Below are 23,354 nucleotides of genomic sequence, written 5' to 3'. Positions count from 1 at the left end.
CGGAATTTGCTTTAGTGATGAGTGCCAATCATTAACTTCAAATATTATCTTTTGATTAATCAAGATTTGGTTTGGAGTAGTATGTTTTCCCAGAGATTGAAAGTATCAGTATGAGTAATCTTAATTCAATATTTTTATGTGAATGACCTGTCTGGTGGAGAAAAGTAGAGAAGTGGAAGTTCTAGTGCAGATGCCTAATCAGTTTATCATCAGTGCTCGCTGTTGTAAGTGTAGCAGGTGCAGGCAAGTCAGGAAGCCCAACAGCTTTTATTATGCAGGCCCCTGACAAGGGACAAGGTATCTTCTATTGGGGTGTCACTATGCCATTATACAATATTTCACTTGTTAGAGGTCTTTAGGTCAGTTCTATCCAAAATACCAGATTCACTTCGGATTATGGTCTTTTTTGACTTCCTTGACGACTATCAACAATTACAACAGTGACCACCTCTCCATTCTGATACAATTGGGACTACAGAGCTGGCCAGCCCATTTTTGTTTATTTTATTTTAATTCTTTAATGAGTTATGTGCCCATTGCTAATTTCCCTTCAAATGAGCGGCCTTCATAGGCCATTTCACAGAGCATTAAAAATCAGCCACATTGCTGTGGATCTGGAATCGCATTTGGGACAGATACTGGGTAAGCACAGCAGACTTCTCAATAAAGCAATGAAAGTCCCATTTTGACTCAAGTGTTGTGGTACTATAATATTGCTGGAGGGTAGCCAGTTTCCAACATTTTAGTCAGGGATAGAATATGTCTCAATGTAAAATCTACCCCCAAATGAAAACTGCATATTTTGATTTTCAAAGTTGGTAACTGTGATGGGTACTGTTAGGGATCAGACCAAAACCACTCAAGAATTGTTAAGAAGATAATCTAGACTCTACGTTTTCTTATTGTAAAGGTAAGTGAAAGGTGTTGCATTCCAGATGCAATTTGATTGGGCAAACTACTCGACATTAAGGAAAACACACTTTATACTACAGTTAAAGTACAGACAAAATAAAAGAATCAGTTTAACTGTAACTGTATCAAAATGCCTAACAAAATAATAGATATATTAACTACTACTAATTGACCATTCAAATATAGTAACATCCCAGAAATACACCCTTGGCGAAGACAAATTTAATAAAATAGATCATAGTGAGTTTTGAGAAAATTTGCAGCTCAGGTTGAGGTTTTGGATGTAGGTTTGCTCGCTGAGCTGCAAGGTTCATTTCCAGACATTTTGTTACCTTACTACGTAACATCTTCAGTGGGCCTCAGGTGAAGCAGTGCTGAAAATTCCTGCTTTCTATTTATATGTTTGGGTTTCTTTAGGTTGGTGATGTCATTTCCTATGGTGATGTTATTTCCTGTGGTGAAGTCACTTCCTGTTCCATTTCTCAGGGGGTGGTAGATGGGGTCTAACTCGATGTGTTTGTTGATAGAGTTCCGGTTGGAATGCCATGCTTCTAGGAATTCTCGTGCATGTCTTTGTTTGGCTTGTCCTCGGATGGATGTGTGGTCCCAATCGAAGCGGTGTCCTTCCTCATCCGTATGTGAGGATACTAGTGAGAGAGGGTCATGTCTTTTTGTGGCTAGTTGGTGTTCATGTATCCTGATGGCTAGTCTTCTGCCCGTTTGTCCAACATAGTGTTTGTTACAGACTTTATTTTCCAAATAATCGATTATCCGGACAAAATAGTGTTCACTCATCTCATTCAGATAATTGAGTTTCTACTGTATAGGGTCTTAAGACCCTATACAGTCAATGAGCAAAACTAACGTCATTTACAAAATACCTTGCAAGGACTGTAACAAACACTACATAGATCATTTCACATGCAATTCCAGCTGCCGTAAGAAAACCCCAGCTTTTAGCTGTTACAGAGTGAAGAGTAAGAGCTTCCACACCCAGCTTCAAGACCACAGCAACGGCTGAGAGCTAAAACTAAAACTCCTGGTTCTGTGGCAGCTTGACCCCATCTATTCAGGCAGCTTCTATTGTTCCAACTTTTTTAAAAAATCAAAGGCCCCTGAAGTTGTTTATTCTATTGGTTTTGAGCAGATTGTTCAGCAGCTCTGTTTCAATCTTGATTCGTTTTAAAAAAATAGTCAAAATACACTTCATAAAGCCATGTATCATCTCCCCTTCTTCCCACTCCTCCATCATTTAAAAAAACCCATCAATTTACAAAGATGGCTTCATTTGTAGAAACCTTTAGCTTTAGTACATTACAATACATATACATTAGTACATTACAATACATATACATTACATATATAGTCTAAGCATGCAAAAAATGACTACTACAGTCTATTTCAGTTCTTTTCTTCCCACCACTGAATGCCTTTGTCTTCATTCATCAAAGTTGTGACAACACGTCAGCAATTATGTTCTCTCATCCTGTATAGTTTTGAAATTGAATGGCTACAATAATCTGCCTCTAAACAGTCTGGTATTTTTCTCCTTAACTTTTTCCCTTAAACTTTAAGGGGTTATGATCAGTATGTATAATTATCTAGGGTGCATTACTGGCATTATAAATGTTGTAAAGCTAACATCAAGGATACTTCTCAATCGTGGAATATTTCTGTTGATGATTAGTCAGGTTTCTGGAAAAATACCCAATAGGTCTTTCTATCTCGTCATCACCTTGAAAGAGTGCAGCACCGACACTCTCATTGATAGCCATCTTGAATGTCTTTGCTTAATTAGGTGTAGCTTACACTGGGACAGTGGTTAACAGCTTTCAGGCTGTCAGGTGCCTTCTGACATTTGTCCATCCACTGAAATTTTCTGAACTTCTTCAAAATGTCAATCAGTGCAGCAACCACACTGCTAAAATTTGGTCTGAACTTCCAATAAAAACCATTCAATCCCAGAAATTGTAGTACTTCCCTCCTTTGTTGATGGTTTGGGAAACTTACCAATAACCTTTGTTTTCACATCCCATAAGGCCATCTGTCCATGTCCAATAACATGGCCCAGGAATGTGACTTAGGCTTTTGCAAACCCACTCTTAGGTTTATCACCAAACCTGCCTCCGAAGTCAATCAAACAATTCTGATAGATGCTCCAAATGTTCCTTCCGTATGTGACTAATATTCACCAGATTGTTGATGAATACAACACAATTGGGTAATCCAGAAATTATCTGATTGGTTAGTCTTTGAAATATGTCTGGTGCATTTTTCATAGCAAATGGCATGGCTTTAGACTGGTACATTCCATTTGGCGTCATGACAACCGAAGTTTCCTTCACTTTCTGATAAACGTACCTGCCAGTGTCCTCTGACTAAGTCCAACTTTGAAATATAAGTTGTTTGTTCTGCCTTCTCAATACAGTCTTCCAAACGTGGAATAAGATATGAATCAGATTTTGTAACTGCATTGGCTTTGCGATAGTCCACACACAATCATTAAGTACTACCTGATTTTAGTACTGTTACTACGAATGAACTCAATTCACTGCAACTCACTTTGATTATATTGTGTCTCAACACACATTTAATCTCTTTTTGAAGCTGTGCCAACTTTAGAATGTGAAGTCTACAAAAATGTTGCTTAATTGGAATAGCATTTCCTATATCTACATCATGCATAATCAGATTAGTACTTCCCAGCTTATTCCCACATATCTCCCCATGTGATTATTATAATTTTTTTTTGGGTCATTTCAATTTTCCTTCTGAAGGTAACTCAGTAATTTATCCCAATTTTTAAGAACTTTCTCATTGTCCAATTCAGAATCATCGTTAATTCACACTTTGCTCTCCTTCTCTGTCAAAATACCTTTTGAGCGTATTTACATGACACACTTGAAGAGATTTCTTTCTATCTGGTGTTCTTATCAAATAATTCATTTTACTCAATTTCCTTTCAGTTTGAGAAGGCCCACTTGCCTTTTAAAGGTTCACCTACCGCCACTGGGAGTAACACTAACACTTTATCTCCACTAGCTAAATTACATGTTTCTGATCTGTCTGCTTCCTGTTTCATCACACGCTGTGTGACTTTCAAATACTGTCTAGCCAACTCACCCGTTCTATTTAATCTTTCCCTAAGATTTGACTCACAGTCCAGAATCATAGATGACCAAATGTGTGGTCTCTGCACTCTGACTCACCAATTTCTCCTTAATTAATTTCAATGGTCCTATCACATCATGCCCAAAAACTAATTAAATAGACCGAATTTAGTTGATTCATTGGGTGCATCCCTAATTGCAAAAGTGCTTCACAAGACAGTAATGATATAGTAGTACAGTATTGAATGTTGGTATCTTAGATTGTTGGAAAATTATTTTCAACACAGCTGAAATTTCAATGGTTTTATGTAATGAGCATGTATCCTAATAGTTTTATTTGTATCAAAGATTGTACAAAAAGCTTTGAAGATATCCAGTTTGTTTGGAATTAATATTGGCATTTTAACAACTTTCATTCATTTCCTTCTACAGAGCAAATGAGAGGTTAGCAGAAACCAATACTAAGCTACTAAATGAGCGTCAACGTAGTAAATCCTTAATTGCTAACAGCATTATGAATGGAAGCTTCAATGTAACTCCTGCTCTAGAGATGAGTCAACTGCAAAGCACAATGGGTAATGTCGGTAACCTGGGAACTTTCAACAGAAATCTAGGAAATAGCTTCTTAAATCCAGTCGAAGATGGAATGTCCTCTACCAACAAAGTAGAGTCATATCTGGCTAAGGTGAGTTATCGCAGTATACTTTTTATGCTCTAAATTTGTGTTTCCTTCCTGAACACACTCTCTAAATATAGGCAGTTTTTTCTTGATCAATAATAGAACAAACATTTTAATTGTAATCTTCAAGGAGAGAAAGCCTTCTCTGTGATCTGACCGATATTTTTCTACAGCCTTCACAACTCTTTATTTTTGAAGTTCGATATTAAGATTTGTGCAAGTCATAATTAAAACATATTGTGCAAGCAATACAGAAGTTTTCAGTAAATTTTTGTGACTCTAATACATTTCAAAATTTTGACGTAAGGAGGACCCTTGTCAATGAATTTTTGTGTTAATGTTCAATGTTCACCACATTGTGACTGTTACAAATTATATCCCTTAAGTAATTTGCATTTTTTCAGTTAAAAATTTAATTTCTTAACAATGTATTCATAGCTTTTGTAAAATTTCTATTTTATGAAAGGACCTTTTCAGGAGGAGGAAAATTGTTCTTACCCAGGCATTAAAGCCCCTTTTGTAAAGAAATATGGAATACTACTGAGATTTTCTTGAAAATGTTCTGCAGTGATAAATAATTTTAATATATTAAACTGGACACCCAGAAAACAGAAAGCCCTGTGCCAAACAGCAGAAGGAAATTGTTTTACAAAACTTGTTAAATTTCTACATTTTGATTTTCAGTTTTAAAGTTCAGTTTGATTTCTGCATAAGTACTGCTGAATTGCTTGAAACCCCATTTTTAAAAATACAAAACAGTGAATTTAACCCTGAACTGAGAGGTCTGTACACTCACAGGTCTCATTTCTCGCTCCTTCAGCTCCTCACTCAACACTCTGTTTCTCACCTATCTTCTATGCATCCAGATGCATAACAAGGTCTGTAGCCATGTGTTATTTGTTGACTAAAATTCATTGTGGTTGTGTTCTAAATTAGGGATACCCTTTGTCTAAACTGTTCTAATCTGTCTAAACTGCTTCATTTGGTCTGTGAAGTATATTCATGTCTGATATAAGTATCAATTTTACAAATCTCTCAATATTGTATTATTAAATATTAAAGTTAATTAGCTTAAATACTTTTGTTCTCTAGCAGTCTAATTCATTCTTAGTATTATCATAGACCATGCTGTTGACCGGTAATGTTTCTTTCTGACATTGCATGGAGTTGCAAGAGATATCTGCGTAAAGCATGGATTATGTTTTGATGTGAATGTTCAATATCAAGCTGATTTCTATTGTTTATTACCATCAAAATCTCACTTTACATCTGATCAGTAGTATTGAATGTTTATTAATCCATGACTTATGATATGCTGAAGAACTGAGTAAACAGATGAGTTTATAATTTTATGCTGTTAGTGTTAACTTTGGACAATTTATTTTTACAGCTAACAAAAGGAAAGTAGCTACTATTATTTTCTATACTAATCCAACCAATTTAAAATTTAGAAATTAATATTTATAACTAATTGAGGTCCACCAACTCTTGTCAGTAAGTATAAATTTATATAAAAGGACCAAAATACAACAAAGTGACAGTAACTTAGAATAAACTAACCTAAAGTTTCAATACATTTAAATTCCTGTCTAGGGCAACAAGTTAGGGAAGACATTGGTGAAAAGAGAAGAAAATGGTATGTCCTGCCACATAATGGAACCTAAATACTGAAGGGGTACATTATAGCCGAGGGACAAAATGTAGAGAAGGCATTCAGAGAACATCTTGCTTTAAAAAAAACTCATCTGTTCATGGTATTTTCCTGCTGGAACAGGGAAATACATACAACTTGGAGCACCATGTATTATACCTCAGGACATCCCAAAGCACTTCACAGCCAATTGTCTACTTGGGGAGAAAGTAATAGAAGGATACGTCATGGTCTTATAGGCTTAGAAGTTGAACACTCTAGGTGCTGGAGTGAGTCTGTTGAGTGAGACAAGGTAGAAAATAGCAGGAGTGCTGGCAATGGTTTTCACTTCTCTGACCACAGGAGAGGTGCCAAAGGACTGGCACAGCCAATGTGGTGCTGTTATTCAGTAAGGGAGCTAGTGATAAACCAGGAAACTACAGGCCAATTGGACTAACTTAATTGGTGGGGAAACTATTCGAAGCAGTTCGAAGGTACAGAATTAATCTGCATTTGGGGAGGTAGGGATTAATCAGGAACAGTCAGTATGGTTTCGTTAAGGTGAGGGCATGTCTGACCAATTTGACTGAATTTTTTGAAGAGATGTCTTTGTATATATATGAGGACAACACATTCGACATGGACTTTCGCAAGGCTTTTGAAAATGACCTACGTGGAAGGCTAATAGCAAAGTAAGAGCACGTGATCCAAAGAAAATTGGTTAATTGGATCCAGAATTAGCTAAGTAGCAGGAAGCAGGGCAAGGGGCAAGAAGCCTGTGTCCAGTGGGGTTCCGCAGGGATCAGTGTTGGGACTTCTGCTTGTGTTACATATTAATGATTTAGACTTGATTTTAGGAGGGTTGATCAGTAAATTCATAGATGTAATAAAAATTGGTGGCATACTATACAGTGATTACGATAGTTTTAGCTTACAACAGAATATAGATGGGCTGACTGATAAGTAGGAGGTGATTCACTTGAGCAAGACAAACAAAGCAAGGGAATACTTGATGAATAGGAGGACCCTGGAAAGCACATAGGTTCAAAGGGAACTTAAGGAATGTCCAGCAGACCCTGAGGTTAGCTGGACAGGTGGATAAAGTGTTTAAAAAGGCATAAGGGATACTTGCCTTTCATAGTTGAGGCAAAGAGTTTAAGAGCAGTGAGGTAATGCTGGAACTGACTGTACAAAATGTTAGTTAGGCCACCAGATATTGTGTGCAGTTCTGGAGAACACATAATAGGGATGTGAATGCATTGAGGGTGCAGAGACTATTTACCAGGATGTTGCCTGAACTAGAGAGTTTCAGTTATGAAGAGAGATTGGATAGATAGGGTTGTTTTCCTTAGAGTAAAGGAAACTGAGTGGGGTTCATGGTTGAGACTTTACAATCATATGGGCTGTACATAGGGTAGACTGGAAGGAGCTTATTCCAACGCGTAAATGGCTATGCGCCGAGTGCTGGAAAATGAGGTTCCCTCGAAAGGTTAGCTGCTTTTTATGATTGACACAGACGTGACTGGGCGAACTGCCTTTTTCTGTGCTGCAGACTTCTATGACTCTAAGTTGTAACAGAATAAGATGGCAAGGTATTCATGTAGAGTGCAAACACCAATATAGAACTGCCTGCTTTTAATTGAGGAATAATTGATTAGCTGGATGAGATGTGAGAGTACTACTAATAAAATAAGACTGACAAACAATTCCATGAAGAGCCACCTCTGAGGAATATAGGGGAAGGATGTTTCAACAACCTGAAAGTGTACAGTTCTAATTGTCAGAAAATTATGGGCAGAGTTTATTTGAATTTTATATACCTACATCACGTGTTGTAGTAAGTAGTTATAGAAACAAGAAAATTAGATATTCATTTCTGTCTATAGACAAAGAGCATCCCAGGGTCTAACCTACTGATAGCAGCTGAAATTGTGGTGATTTTGGGTGAGGTGTTTGGAAGGAGTATCACCATATTAAACTACAGAGCTTATCCATAGGACGACATCCCCATTTATTTGTAAGGAGAACTGAATGTTAGGCTACAGCTGGCCACTTTTGTTTCTGAATTATCATACTTTCTGCATGTTAGTTGCAAAAGATATTACAGCATCCTGGAGTCAGCTTCTCTGCCCATTGTCATTGGCATGTAGATATGCCAGTGCCTACAGAAATAGTTGGTGGCATCTCCTCTGATACTGTAAAGTTGGGTACTACTGGTTCTTGCTCACCCTGGAAGTACAAGAGAAATTATTAGTATGGTGCCATTGATTTCATGAAACATCCCAGGAACATTATTAAACAAAGAAGAATATCAAACCACAGAAGGAGATATTGAGTCAAATGCCCAAAACCTTAGTCTTAGACTGTAAGGAGAGTCTTAAAGGCAAAAAACAATATGTAGAGAGGACATTCCTGAGGTCGGGATTAAGCAACTGAAAACTAAGGCCATCAGTGAAGGAATAATCATAACTCAGGTTGCACAAAAAGCCAGGATTAGAGGAGCAAAAAGTATTATGATGGATTGTGGGGCTGAAGGAGATTAGAAGTAGTGATGGGCAAGGCTGTAGAGCTATTTGAAAACCAGAATGAGATGTTGCTTGACCAGAAGCCACATAAGTCGGTGAGGATGGAGATGACAGTTGAACGATACTTGTTGTAAGTTGCCGGAGAGCTTAAAGTCACCTCCAGTTTATGAGGGAAGAATATGGGAAACCAGCCCAGTTTGTGTTGGAGTAGTCAGACCTAGAGGTCAGTAAAGACCATTTTATTTTTAATCTGTATTTTGCATTATGGATCAAAATCAAAGGACTTTTAAATACCAATGATTATAGAAAGGATTACTGCACTTTTAGGTTTTCTGACTAATTGTAAATGTTTATACTGCTGTTTATTCAAGCAGTAGTGGAGGCTCCTCCAAACAAGCTGAAGTCAAGGACTGTGTGTGAAGTGAGAATCAACCAGCAACAAGTCATTGATTGGTTTGTGGAGTGGTGACCAGTCATCAATGACATAGGTCTTCTACTTGCCATCAACTCCCAGGCAGCTGAACAGTTTGGGTGTGTGAATGCTTGATCGGAAGTCATTGGATTCTGAAAAGAAAGCTGCTCTTTTCTGAGCAATAATAAGCACATCATGCCTGAAGAAAGCCAGTTTATCTCCCTTCAGTGTTTGTATGCTGTGGGTTTTTAAAAAAAACAAGCCAGAGACTTTGTAAATATGAACCAATCGCCTAGTGCATCCTAAAAGCAAGTGAAAGTACCTGTAGAAGGAAAATCAAAGGAGCAGCAAGTCCTGACAAGCTGAAAAGATCATCTCCGTGAACCTGTGAACAAGGACCAATGAACTACCTTCCTATTCTTTCCTGCCATCTGTAACACTGTTTTGTTTGTTGGTGTGTGTGTGTATGTGTGTTAGTGAATAGGGGGAGTTTAGAAGAAGATTAGACAGGTAAGTTGGGGAATTTTGTATACTTTTATGAATTCTTCGTATCTTTTGTGATAACTCTAGGGATAACAGGGCTTGAGTTCCAGGTTGCTACCCAAGTGAAATGTAACTAACGAATGTATGAATGAGGATTTTAGGTCTGAATCAGGGAAATCTTGTGATATATACCACTCTTGGTGATGGTACAGATAAGAGGTCAGAAACTCTTTGGAACATGTGACACCAAATGTTTGAACAGATGGCTTGATCTCAGATTGTTGCCAAGGAGAGGGATGGGGTCAATAGTTAGGGAGTACAGTCTGGAATGAGGACTGAGCGCACTGACTTCAGTTTTCACAATATTTAATTAGAAAAAAAAACTGTAGTTACAAGAGCGGGTCCACACTATGAATTCTGTCGTGAGTGACGCACTTCCAAATTGCCCACAGCCTTCCATCATCTACCAGGCACAAGTCACAATTGTAATGGAATACTCTCCACTCAACTGGATGAATGTAGTTCCTAAAAGACTCCACTTCAGGACAAAGAACCTGCTTGACTGACACCTTAAATACCACCTCCGACATTCACGTACACAGTGTAGCATTGTAAACCCTTTTGGAGATGCATTGCTGCAACTCACTGATGTTCCTTTAACATCACCTTCCAAACCTGTAATCTCTATCACCTAGAAGAACAAAGCCAACAAATGCATAGGAGCACCTTCATCTACAAGTTCCCTTCCAAGCCCCACACCATACTGATTTGGTACTGAATCACTGTTAGTTCACATTTGCTGAGTCACATTCCAGAAATGTCACATTCCCAACATCCCTCCCCCAAGTCCCTCCTCCCTACCTTTTATCTTAGCCTGCTTGGCACACCTTCCTCATTCCTGAAGAAGGGCTTATGCCCGAAACGTCGATTCTCCTGCTCCTTGGATGCTGCCTGACCTGCGCTTTTCCAGCAACACATTTTTCAGCACATTCCAGAAATCCCTATCAGCACTATGGGTGTACCTATACCCCCCATGTACTGCAGCTTTCAAGAGGTTTATTATCAATCAGCTTACCGCCACCTTCTCAAGGGCGATTAGGAATGCGAAACTAATTTTTCTTTAAGAGGGGTGACCATTCAGAATTTATGGGGAGATGAATAACCTAGATGTAAGTTTGCTAGCTGAGCTGGAAGGTTCATTTTCAGATGTTTCGTCATCGTACTAGGTAATTTCTTCAGTGAGCCTCCGGACGAAGCACTGCTGATGATTCCTACTTTCTGTTTGTGTTTGGGTTGCTTTAGGTTGGTAATATCATTTCCTGTAGTGATATAATTTCATATGGGGGATGTCATTTCCTGTTCTTTTTATAAGGGGGTGGTAAATCAGGTCCAAGTCAATACGTTTCTAGATAGATATATGGAGAACCGTTTACAAAATTGGTTAATATGAGGAGAACGTGAGGACTGCAGATGCTGGAGATTCAGAGTCAAAATGTGTCATGCTAGAAAAACACAGCTCAAGCAGCATCCGAAGAGTAAGAAAGTCTAAACTTCAGACATAAAGAATATACGAGAGCCAGGGGAGAAAGGAGGTTGGGTGAATCAACAACTTAGTGGTAATAGGATCATCAGAATAGAGTTTAGTCTGATAGAATTGATGGGACAGCACAAGAGGAGATAGAAGGAAAAGTAGAGAGTTCAGGGCTAGAGCATGGAGAGTATTAATGGAAGCTTAACTAGATGGCTTAGTGGAAGGAAGGAACATGGCAGTGGTAATTGTTAAGGTTGTCTCAATCCTTAGTGACAGAGGTCCATGAGCTCTTTGTACTTGTTGGGGGCTAGAGTAGAGGGAATATGAAGACAGTTTTCAGTAAAGAAGCCTGGTATTATGTTTAGATTCAGAATACTCCAGGAATAATGGGCACTTTTAAAGTTGGCAGCAGGATCAGGTAGAGGTTTCGGCAGTCCAATCATATCTATAGTGGGTGGATAAACTAGATATCTGTCACCTCCTTTCAAGTCTGCATTCTTTGGACCAATGGGAATGGAGTTGTGGAATTTACCAGGAGAATGGCCAGAGTGAAATATTTTTGAAGGGGCAAGGAAATCAGAGTTAACACACAAAAAGAACAAACAAAGAATGAAATTCTGTAAAACAGCAGTTAAATAGTCATACATTGTGACTACAGGAAAAGGGCTTCAATCATTACTCTGTCTGTCAGTTTCACATTACAGATACAGGTCTGAATGGGTGAGTACAGATTCTGGAATAGTCTGATTTACCTGACATCCCTATGCAGGCCTTTCTTTTCTTCAGCACAAAGAATTTCTATTAGCAAACCATGTTGAAGGGAACTGGAAGAAGGTATGGGAAGAATTAGAGAGCAACAAAGCCTCTTGCTACTTATATGGGGAGCAGAAAAGGACTTTATTAAAAGTTTATGAATCACATCTCAGATCCAGCTTGTCCTACATATTTCCAAATCAACGAATGTGAAAATAATAATTGGCTTTTTTGTATTTTACATTTTGAGGACTTCCTGTGACATTTTAAAGGGGAGCATAAATTAGCTCAGCAAAGCTACCAAAAGGATCAGTGCTAATCATGAAGAAATTAATTGCACTATAGTTTAGCTTTTCGAGGGAAGAAAACTAAACTATGATATAGGCTTTAGTTCATTGAACCCTGTAAGTGCATGAATGTGAACCAACATGCAAATACTTTAGTAGTCTGTCTAATTAAAATATTTGCAATTCTAAATTTTTTTTTTACAAATTATTAAATAAATGTTTGTTTGTGTACTTCAAATACTTTACTTTGATTTCCTCAATTGTTTGTTTCATCAAATTGCATTAATCTGTTCAAATGTTATTATTTCAGATGCAGGAAGCATTGCAAAAAAATATTTCCAAAGAACTTGTTCAAGGTAAATAATGGAACATTTATAACAAAGTGTTTTTGTATGTTAACTCCAGGAATAATTATAAATGTATTCCACTATAACAGATGTTTTTAATTGAGTTTCACCATAATTCAAATTTATGTTAAAATATCATTGGAGATATTTCTTCCTGCAATTTGATTATAAAATTGTACAATTTTGAATTAACAGGCGTAAACAGTGATCTTAATTCTACACTGAAATGGCAGCTGCTGTAAAGGGTAATTGCATAACAATATGCAGTAAAATGCAATGTAATCAAGTGACATTTTATATTAAAAGCAAAAAGGCAGGTTATTATCTGAAAAGTGATAGATTGGGAGGTGCAACAAGACCTGGGTATCCTTGGATGTCTATCACTGAAATTAAGCATCCAGCGCAGGCAGTGAAGAAGGCAGACAGTATGTTGACTTTCATAGCAAGAGGATTCGAGTACAAAAGTAGAGATGCCTTGTTGCAATTGTATAAGTTCTAAGTGAGACCACACCTAGAGTACTGTATGCACTTTTGGTCTCCTTATCTGAGGAAGACTGTTACGTCTCTTCCAGAGTGCAACAAAGATTTATTGAACTGATTCTTGGGATGGCACAACTGACGTGATGAGAATTGGTTAGGACTATATACACGAGTTTAGAATGAAAAGGTATCACCTAGAAACCTGAAAACTTCTAACAAGACTAGACATAATGCATGCAGGAAGAATATTCCTGATGACCGATCTGTCTCAAACCTGGCAAAGAACATGGGGTAGCTCATTTAGGACTCAAATGAGGAGAAATTTCTTCACGCACACTGTGGCAAACTTGAGGAATTCTCTGCCACAAAAAGTAGTTGAAGCCAAAACATTGAATGTTTTCAAGAAGGATTTATAGTTCTTGGGGCTAACGAGATTAAAGAGAATGGGGAGAAAGCGAGAACAAAGTGCTGATCTGCCATGACTATATTGAATAGTTGAGCAGGCTGAGGCCTCAATGGCCTTCATCTGGTACTATTTTCCATATCATGCTGCTAATCTATTGACTTGCTTCTATAAAAGTAGTTCTTTTGTCCCACTATCACTACTTTGTCGTCTGACAGGGTCTCAGTTTGTTAATTCTAGCCTAATAAGAGATATAGTCAAAAATAGTCTGCATTGGCCTATCATTCATAAATACTGGATTAGTGGTGCTGGAAGAGCACAGCAGTTCAGGCAGCATCCAACGAGCAGCGAAATCAACGTTTCGGGCAAAAGCCCTTCATCAGGAATAAAGGCAGTGAGCCTGAAGCATGGAGAGATAAGCTAGAGGAGGGTGGGGGTGGGGGAGAGTAGCATAAAGTACAATGGGTGAGTGGGGGAGGAGATGAAGGTGATAGGTCAAGGAGGAGAGGGTGGAGTGAATAGGTGGAAAAGAAGATAGGCAGGTCGGACAAGTCAAGGAGACAGTAACTGAGCTGCAAGTTTGAAACTAGGATGAGGTGGGGGAAGGGGAAATGAGGAAGCTGTTGAAGTCCACATTGATGCCCTGGGGTTGAAGTGTTCCGAGGCGGAAGATGAGGCGTTCTTCCTCCAGGCGTCGGGTGGTGAGGGAGCGGCGGTGAAGGAGGCCCAGGACCTCCATGTCCTCGGCAGAGTGGGAGGGGGAGTTGAAATGTTGGGCCACGGGGCGGTTTGGTTGATTGGTGCGGGTGTCTCGGAGATGTTCCGTAAAGCGCTCTGCTAGGAGGCGCCCAGTCTCCCCAATGTAGAGGAGACCACATCGGGAGCAACGGATACAATAAATGATATTGGTGGATGTGCAGGTGAAACTTTGATGGATGTGGAAGGCTCCTTTAGGGCCTTGGATAGAGGTGAGGGAGGAGGTGTGGGCACAGGTTTTACAGTTCCTGCGGTGGCAGGGGAAAGTGCCAGAATGGGAGGGTGGGTCGTAGGGGGGGTGTGGACCTGCCCCTGGCCTCGGAAACGCCATTAGCCATGCGGCTGACGCAGCTGCCACCCCCACGCTGAGTGATGATGTCACTTCCGCCCACATCATGGCCACTCCCACAGCCACTTCCGGCCCTCACATCATCGCTGATGCCACATGCTCAGTGACCTCCACCACCCCTACTGCCATGATCACCACCACTTCCACCCCCACCAGCGCCACTCACCTGCATTCTGCTGACATGCCCCCGACAGACCCCCCTGTCACTATACCCACACCCCAGAACCCCGAGGGCAACATTACCCCAGCTCATGCCTCCACCCCCATTCCCCCCACCATCACACCCACTCCAGGTACTGGCTCCGATGCCACTCCCAGATCCACACCCGCACCAGATCCCAGCTCCCAGCCCTGCCGAGTTTTCACCATCCCCCCAGACCTCCCACTCACTGAGGACGAACGATCAGTCCTCAGCAAAGGACTCACCTTCATCCCCCTCCATCCACGCATCAATGAATTTAATACACGTTGTGATGTCGAACAATTCTTCCGTCGCCTCCGCCTCTGAGCTTACTTTCACAATCAAGACTCCCGCCCACCTTCCGAGGACCCCTTCGCCCACCTCCAACACACTGCATCCACCTGGACACCCCGCGCTGGCCTATTACCTGCCCTCGACCTCTTCATTTCCAACTGCCGCCGGGACATTAACCGCCTCAACCTGTCGACCCCCCTCCCCCACTCCAACCTCTCACCCTCACAACGCGCAGCCCTCCAATCCCTCTGCTCCAATCCCAACCTCACCATCAAGCCAGCGGATAAAGGGGGCGCAGTGGTAGTCTGGCACACTGACCTCTACACCGCTGAAGCCAAACGTCAACTCGAGGACACCTCTTCCTACTGCCCCCTCATCCATGACCCCACCCCCCATCACCAAACCATCATCTCCCAGACCATACAGAACCTCATCACCTCAGGAGATCTCCCACCCACAGCTTCCAACCTCATAGTCCGGGAACCCCGCACTGCCCGGTTCTACCTCCTTCCCAAGATCCACAAGCCTGACCACCCTGGCCGACCCATTGTCTCAGCATGCTCCTGCCCCACTGAACTCATCTCTACCTACCTTGACACTGTCCTATCCCCCCCTAGTCCAGGAACTCCCCATATACGTTCGAGACACCACCTACGCCCTCCACTTCCTCCAAGACTTGCGTTTCCCTGGCCCCCAATGCCTTATCTTCACCATGGATATCCAATCCCTCTACACCTCCATTCGCCATGACCAGGGCCTCCAAGCCCTCCGTTTTTGCCTCTCCAGACGTCCCCAACAGTACCCTTCCACTGACACTCTCATTCATTTGGCCGAACTGGTCCTCACCCTTAACAACTTCTCCTTTGAATCCTCCCACTTCCTCCAGACCAAAGGTGTAGCCATGGGCACACGTATGGGCCCCAGCTATGCCTGTCTCTTTGTTGGCTATGTAGAACAGTTGATCTTCCATAATTACACCGGCACCACTCCCCACCTCTTCCCCCGCTACATTGATGACTGCATTGGCGCCACCTCGTGCTCCCGTGAGGAGGTTGAGCAATTCATCCACTTCACCAACACATTCCACCCTGACCTTAAATTTACCTGGACTATCTCTGACACCTCGCTCCCCTTCCTGGACCTCTCCATCTCCATTAGTGACGACCGACTTGACACTGACATTTTTTACAAACCCACTGACTCCCATAGCTACCTGGATTACACCTCTTCCCACCCTATCTCTTGCAAAAATGCCATCCCGTATTCCCAATTTCTCCGCCTCTGCCGTATCTGCTCCCAGGAGGACCAGTTCCACCACAGAACACACCAGATGGCCTCCTTCTTTAGAGACTGCAATTTCCCTTCCCACGTGGTTAAAGATGCCCTCCAATGCATCTCATCCACATCCCGCACCTCCGCCCTCAGACCCCACCCCTCCAACCGTAACAAGGACAGAACGCCCCTGGTGCTCACCTTCCACCCTACAAACCTTCGCATCAACCAAATCATCCGCCGACATTTCCGCCACCTCCAAAAAGACCCCACCACCAGGGATATATTTCCCACCCCACCCCTTTCCGCCTTCCGCAAAGACCGTTCCCTCCGTGACTACCTGGTCAGGTCCACACCCCCCTACGACCCACCCTCCCATTCTGGCACTTTCCCCTGCCACCGCAGGAACTGTAAAACCTGTGCCCACACCTCCTCCCTCACCTCTATCCAAGGCCCTAAAGGAGCCTTCCACATCCATCAAAGTTTCACCTGCACATCCACCAATATCATTTATTGTATCCGTTGCTCCCGATGTGGTCTCCTCTACATTGGGGAGACTGGGCGCCTCCTAGCAGAGAGCTTTAGGGAACATCTCCGAGACACCCGCACCAATCAACCAAACCGCCCCGTGGCCCAACATTTCAACTCCCCCTCCCACTCTGCCGAGGACATGGAGGTCCTGGGCCTCCTTCACCGCCGCTCCCTCACCACCCGACGCCTGGAGGAAGAACGCCTCATCTTCCGCCTCGGAACACTTCAACCCCAGGGCATCAATGTGGACTTCAACAGCTTCCTCATTTCCCCTTCCCCCACCTCATCCTAGTTTCAAACTTGCAGCTCAGTTACTGTCTCCTTGACTTGTCCGACCTGCCTTTGTCCGACCTGCCTATCTTCTTTTCCACTATTCACTCCACCCTCTCCTCCTTGACCTATCACCTTCATCTCCTCCCCCACTCACCCATTGTACTCTATGCTACTCTCTCCCCACCCCCACCCTCCTCTAGCTTATCTCTCCATGCTTCAGGCTCACTGCCTTTATTCCTGATGAAGGGCTTTTGCCCGAAACGTTGATTTCGCTGCTCGTTGGATGCTGCCTGAACTGCTGTGCTCTTCCAGCACCACTAATCCAGTATTTGATTTTCAGCATCTGCAGTCATTGTTTTTACCTCTATCATTCATAAATGTTGAGGTCAAAGGTAACAATTGTCAATTTGGTTCACTGTGTTATGAAAAAAAGTAGCTAAAGTCACTGGTACGTCTAGCTATGGTACTGAAAAATCATGCACTAAAATTAGTTGTAGTCCTACCAAACTTTGCCAGTACAGCCACAGCTCTGGCATCTACCTAATAAGGTGGAAAATTACTGAGATACATCCTGTCCACTAAAAATAAGGCAAATTCATTCTGGCCCGTTGTCCCCTCTCAGCTTCCTTGCAATCATCAGAAAAGTAATGGAAGGTGTAGTCAGCTGTGCATCAAGAAGCATTGAGAGTCCTAGAGTTGTGCAGCATGGAAACAGCATGGACCTTTTGGTTCAACTCGTCCATGCCGACCAGTTATCCCAACCTCATCTAGTCCACCTTGCCAGCACCCAGCCAATATCTCTCCAAACCCTTCCTATTCATATATCCACCTAGATGCATTTTGAATGCTGTAATTGTACTAGCCTCCCTTCCTCTGGCAGCTCATTCCATACACATACCACCTTCTGCGTGAAAAGGTTGCCCCTAAGATCTCTATCTTTCCCCTCTCACCCTAAACCAATGCCCTCTAGCTCTGGACTCCCCAAACCTAGGGAAAAGACTTTGTTTATTTATCTTATCCATGCCCGTCATGATTTTATAGACCTCTATACAGTCACCCCCTCAAAATCTTTCCACTGGCATCTATTTTGAGTTCTGCCAAGGACATTCGGCTTTGGATGGACCTTATCACAGACTCAGTCCAAACATGGACAGAAAGTTGAATTCCATAGATGAGTGTGACTGCCTTTGACATCAATGGAGTATTTGAGCAAGGATTGTGCCAAAGTCCCTATTAAAATTGAAGTCACTGGGAAAATTAGGACAATCTCTATATATTTCGGGTTTATATTTAGCATCTGAAATTCTCTTTGTTATGAGAAACAGCAGAGTGATTCTAAAATAGGCTATAGACAGGAATGCAGAGAATACATAGTGGAATGTATGGCTAAGGAAGATTGCTGAGGCTTCACTGGATATTATTAATCAATAATACAACTCAAATTAAACACATTCATATAAAATTGCTGAGAGAACAGCACCAGGGATCCAGGTTCAATTCCAGCCTTGGGCGACTGTGTGGAGTTTGCACATTCTCCCTGTGTCATAGAGTCATAGGGATGTACAGCATGGAAACAGACCCTTCGGTCCAACCCGTCCATGCCAACCAGATATCCCAACCCAATCTAGTCACACCTGCGAGCACCCAGCCCATATCCCTCCAAACCCTTCCTATTCATATACCCATCCAAATGCCTCTTAAATGTTGCAATTGTACCAGCCTCCACCACATCCTCTGGCAGCTCATTCCATACACATACCACCCTCTGTGTGAAAAAGTTGCCCCATAGGTCTCTATTATATTTTTCCCCTCTCACTCTAAACCTATGTCCTCTCGTTCTGGACTCCGCCACTCCAGGGAAAAGACTTTGTCTATTTATCCTATCCATGCCCCTCATGATTTTATAAACCTCTAAGGTCACCCTCAACTTCCGACACTCCAGGGAAAACAGCCCCAGCCTGTTCAGCCTCACCCTGTAGCTCAGATCCTCCAACCCTGGCAACATTCTTGTAAATTTTTTCTGAACCCTTTCAAGTTTCACAACATCTTTCTGATAGAAAGGAGACCAGAATTGCACGCAATATTCCAACAGTGGCCTAACCAATGTCCTGCACAGCCGCAACATGACCTCCCAACTGCTGTACTCAATACTCTGACCAATAAAGGAAAGCATACCAAACGCCACCTTCACTATCCTATCTACCCGTGACTCCACTTTCAAGGAGCTATGAACCTGCACTCTGAGGTCACTTTGTTCAGCAACACTCCCCTAGGACCTTACCATTAAGTGTATAAGTCCTGCTAAGATTTGCTTTCCCAAAATGCTGCACCTCGCATTTATCTGAATTAAACTTCATCTGCCACTTCTCATCCCATTGGCCCATCTGGTCCAGATCCTGTTGTAATCTGAGGTAACCCTCTTCGCTGTCTACTACATCTCCAATTTTGGTGTCATCTGCAAACTTACTAACTGTACCTCTTATGCTCGCATCCAAATCATTTATGTAAATGACAAAAAGTAGAGGACCCAGCACCGATCCTTGTGGCACTCCACTGGTCACAGGCCTCCAGCCTGAAAAACAACCCTCCACCACCACCCTCTGTATTCTACCTTTGAGCCAGTTCTGTATCCAAATGGCTAGTTCTCCCTGTATTCCATGAGATTTAACCTTGCTATCAGTCTCCCATGGGGAACCTTGTCAAATGCCTTATTGAAGTCCATATAGATCATATCTACTGCTCTGCCCTCCTCAATCTTCTTTGTCACTTCTTCAAAAAAACTATCAAGTTTGTGAGACATGATTTCCCACGCACAAAGCCATGTTGACTATCCCTAATCAGTCCTTGCCTTTCCAAATACATGTACATCCTGTCCCTCAGGATTCCCTCCAACAATTTGCGCATCACCGAGGTCAAACTCACTGGTCTATAGTTCCCTGCCTTGTCTTTACCGCCCTTCGACAGTGGCACCATGTTAGCCAACCTCCAGTCTTCCGGCACCTGACCTGTGACGATCGATGATCTAAATATCTCAGCAAGAGGCCCAGCAATCACTTCTCTAGTTTCCCACAGAGTTCTTGGGTACACCTGATCGGGTCCTAGGGATTTATCCACTTTTAACAGTTTCAAGACATCTAGCACTTCCTCCTGTGAAATCTGGACATTTTGCAAGATGTCACCATCTATTTCCCTAGTGTATATCTTCCAGATCCTTTTCCACAGTAAATACTGATGCAAAATATTCATTTAGTATCTTCCCCCATTTTCTGTGGCTCCACACAAAGGCCACCTTGCTGTCTGATGAGTTTCCTCTGGGTGCTCTGATTTCCTCCCACAGTCCAAAAATATGCAGATTAAGTGAATTGGCCAAGCTAAAGCAGCCATAGTGTCCAGGGATGTGTAGGTTAGGTGCATTCATAAAGCTACATGGAGAATAATAGGGTGGATAATGCGTTTGGGTGGGTCAGTGTGGACTTGTTGGGCCGAAGAGCATGTTTCCACACTGTTTGGATGCTATGATTCTATGAATATGAATGATTAAATATTGTCCACTGAAGAATTACAGGAAGCATGAACATAAGAGCAGATTCATTTGGTAACTAATTTCTATATCTGCATTCCAGCCACTGCTGATTTGGAAAAAGAATCTACACGGGTCTCGCCTCTTGGATCAGCTGCTGGCTCACTTAAGAGTATAAACCAAGACCAGGATCCTGTCACTAGAGCCACAGAACAATACCTGGAGGTTCTCAAGAAAAATTACATGCTTTGAATTTTGTTGTGCCCCTATTTAAAAATATTCCATGAACTTTCCGCACAGAAATGGATCAAAATAACAGTTCTCCTGAAAAATCTGTCCAATTACAAAATTTTACGAATACAATATGCTGTTTAGTGATAACATTCCATGGATTTGATCAACCTGTTGTAAACACATGGAAGGTTATTTTACAGCACATAGATTTCTTTAACTATATTTGCTCAGGAGGAAATTTGTATATCAATTTAAAATTATTGTACAGAGTCTATTCATATTTTATTTGTTGGAAGTGACATTTGACCAAACCAATTCTAATAGTGTGATTTAGGGACTGCAATCTCCCTGGATTGATGTCTTACAGCAATTGAACGAGTTCCAATTAATGGAACATTCCATAATTTGAATTAATGTTTTATGAAATTGCACAAGATAAAAGCATTTTATCAAACTACATTTTTGCCACACACTGTTAAAAAGTTGGCTGTTTGTGAATATTAGCTTGGTTAAAATGTCCTGTGTGGTAATGTCTATTTTGCAGTGATACAGTATTGTATGCTAGATTATTGTCAAATAGTGCCAAGACTTTTTAATGTGTGTTTTGGTGCGTACAGTAAAGCTGTTACCATTTATGCTGAAATTGTTGTGCGTTTACTTTCATGAACACTTATTACCATCACTAACTTCACAACTAAAAGAACACCCTCAAATTATGATTGTGAGAAAAAGCCTCCAACCAGATGAGTGAAGTAAGCATTTCACTTGATCCAAGGATTTATGTTTGTATTTTCCACGGATCTTCATAAAGACCCCTCTTGTAACTTAGAGGTTGAGCTTCACATAGAATCCCTAGTGTGGAAACAGGCCATTTGGCCCAACAAGTCCACACTGACCCTCTGAAGACTAACTCGACCAAACCCATTCCCCTACCTTATTACTCTACATTTACATTGCCTAATGCATCTAATCTACACATCCCTGAACACTATGGGCAATTTTGCATGGCTAATTCACCTAACCTGCCCATCTTTGGACTGTGGGAGGAGCGCCAGGAGTAAACCCACGCAGATAGAGGGAGAATGTGCATACTCCACACAGTCGCCTGAGGCTAGAATTGAACCCGGATCCCCTGGCGCTGTGAGGCAGCAGCGCTCACCTCTGTGCTACCCTAATAAAGAAATACGATTTGGTTTCATAATGGATATAAAAATTTGGCTACTGATAATCCTATCAGCCCCTCAATCCTGCCATGCCATCCTAGAAGATCATGGCTGATATACCCCAGGTATCAATTCCTCTTTCATGCAGCTCCTCAGTTCTCAATTCTTCTGTTTAAAAAAAAATGTACCTACCTACTCTTTAAATACTTTGTAATCTAGCTTACATGCTGCTTTGGGGGAGAAAATTTCAGATATGCATAATTGAGGAGAAATTCCGTCACATCTCTTTTAAATGTGTCCCCATATTCTGTAATTATGTTCCCCTAGTTTGAGATTCCTACACGATTGGAAACATTTCCTCAACATCTATCTTGTAAAGTCCCTTCAGAATCAAGTTTCAATAAGAATGCTCCTCATTCCTCTCAGCTGTCATGAATCTGTTAGCTGTTCTCAAAAGTCAACCCCTTTATCCTAGGAATTAGCATACTAAACCATTTTTGAACTGTCTGCAATGAGAATATATCTTTAAATAAGGATGTCAGAACTGCATAGAGTAATCCAGGTGTGGCCTCACCAATACTGAGTATAATTATAAATTTGCTTATTTTTAAACTAACTCCCCTCCCCCTCCCCAGCAAAGAAGAGCAAAATTCCATTTGCTGCCTTGGCTACTTACTGCATCTGTATACTAATTTTCCTATCCATGTTTTTCTAAATTCTAATTTCTTAAATTCTACCCATGTTTTTGTCCACTGAATCCTTCTAGATCTCTTTGCATATTCCTTATGTCTTCACAACATGCCCTCCCATCTATTTTTGTATCAGCAGCAAATTGTTGTGGTTCTGTTCGCCGAGCTGGGAATTTGTGTTGCAGACATTTCTCTGAGAACAGAGAACAGCCAGGGAATTCCTAGAGGTAAAGGCACTCATTCACAGCTTCAATCAATAAGCACATCGACCTAGACCCAATATACCAGCCACTGCAGCGGACAGCTGGAACTGACAACCGGAAGCGGCAGATTCAAACCACTACAAATGCCAGAGCAGAGATCACAGAAGCGCTTCACAGGAGGCTCCCAAGCACTGAGGATGTCACCTAGACAGGGGACGAAACGTCTGCAACACAAATTCCCAGCTCGGCGAACAGAACCACAACAACGAGCACCCGAGCTACAAATCTTCCCACAAACTTTGATCAGCTGCAAATTTTGATACATTATACTACCCCA

General features: G+C 41.7%; 1 protein-coding gene across 11 annotated transcripts in view; it reads left to right on the top strand.

Annotated features, from left to right (window-relative positions):
- Positions 1 to 21,605, top strand: part of ankrd26 (ankyrin repeat domain containing 26) — a 161,001-nt gene extending 139,396 nt beyond the window's left edge. For 10 of the 11 annotated variants that reach the window (XM_072551519.1, XM_072551517.1, XM_072551521.1 and 7 more), the window contains 3 exons: positions 4,455 to 4,707; positions 12,633 to 12,678; positions 20,832 to 21,605. In XM_072551519.1, coding sequence (XP_072407620.1) covers positions 4,455 to 4,707; positions 12,633 to 12,678; positions 20,832 to 20,980 — 448 coding nt within the window. In that variant the 3' untranslated portion in view covers positions 20,981 to 21,605. Of the gene's footprint in view, positions 1 to 4,454; positions 4,708 to 5,521; positions 5,580 to 12,632; positions 12,679 to 20,831 lie in introns of all 11 variants that reach the window. The other variant, XR_011953372.1, reaches the window with a different exon arrangement.
- Positions 21,606 to 23,354: the final 1,749 nt, after the last annotated feature.

Source organism: Chiloscyllium punctatum, chromosome 32, assembly GCF_047496795.1.
Source record: "Chiloscyllium punctatum isolate Juve2018m chromosome 32, sChiPun1.3, whole genome shotgun sequence".
In the NCBI taxonomy this organism is placed as follows: domain Eukaryota; kingdom Metazoa; phylum Chordata; class Chondrichthyes; order Orectolobiformes; family Hemiscylliidae; genus Chiloscyllium; species Chiloscyllium punctatum.
Note: the sequence above shows the minus strand (reverse complement) of the source record. Positions and strands in the feature narration are given on the sequence as shown.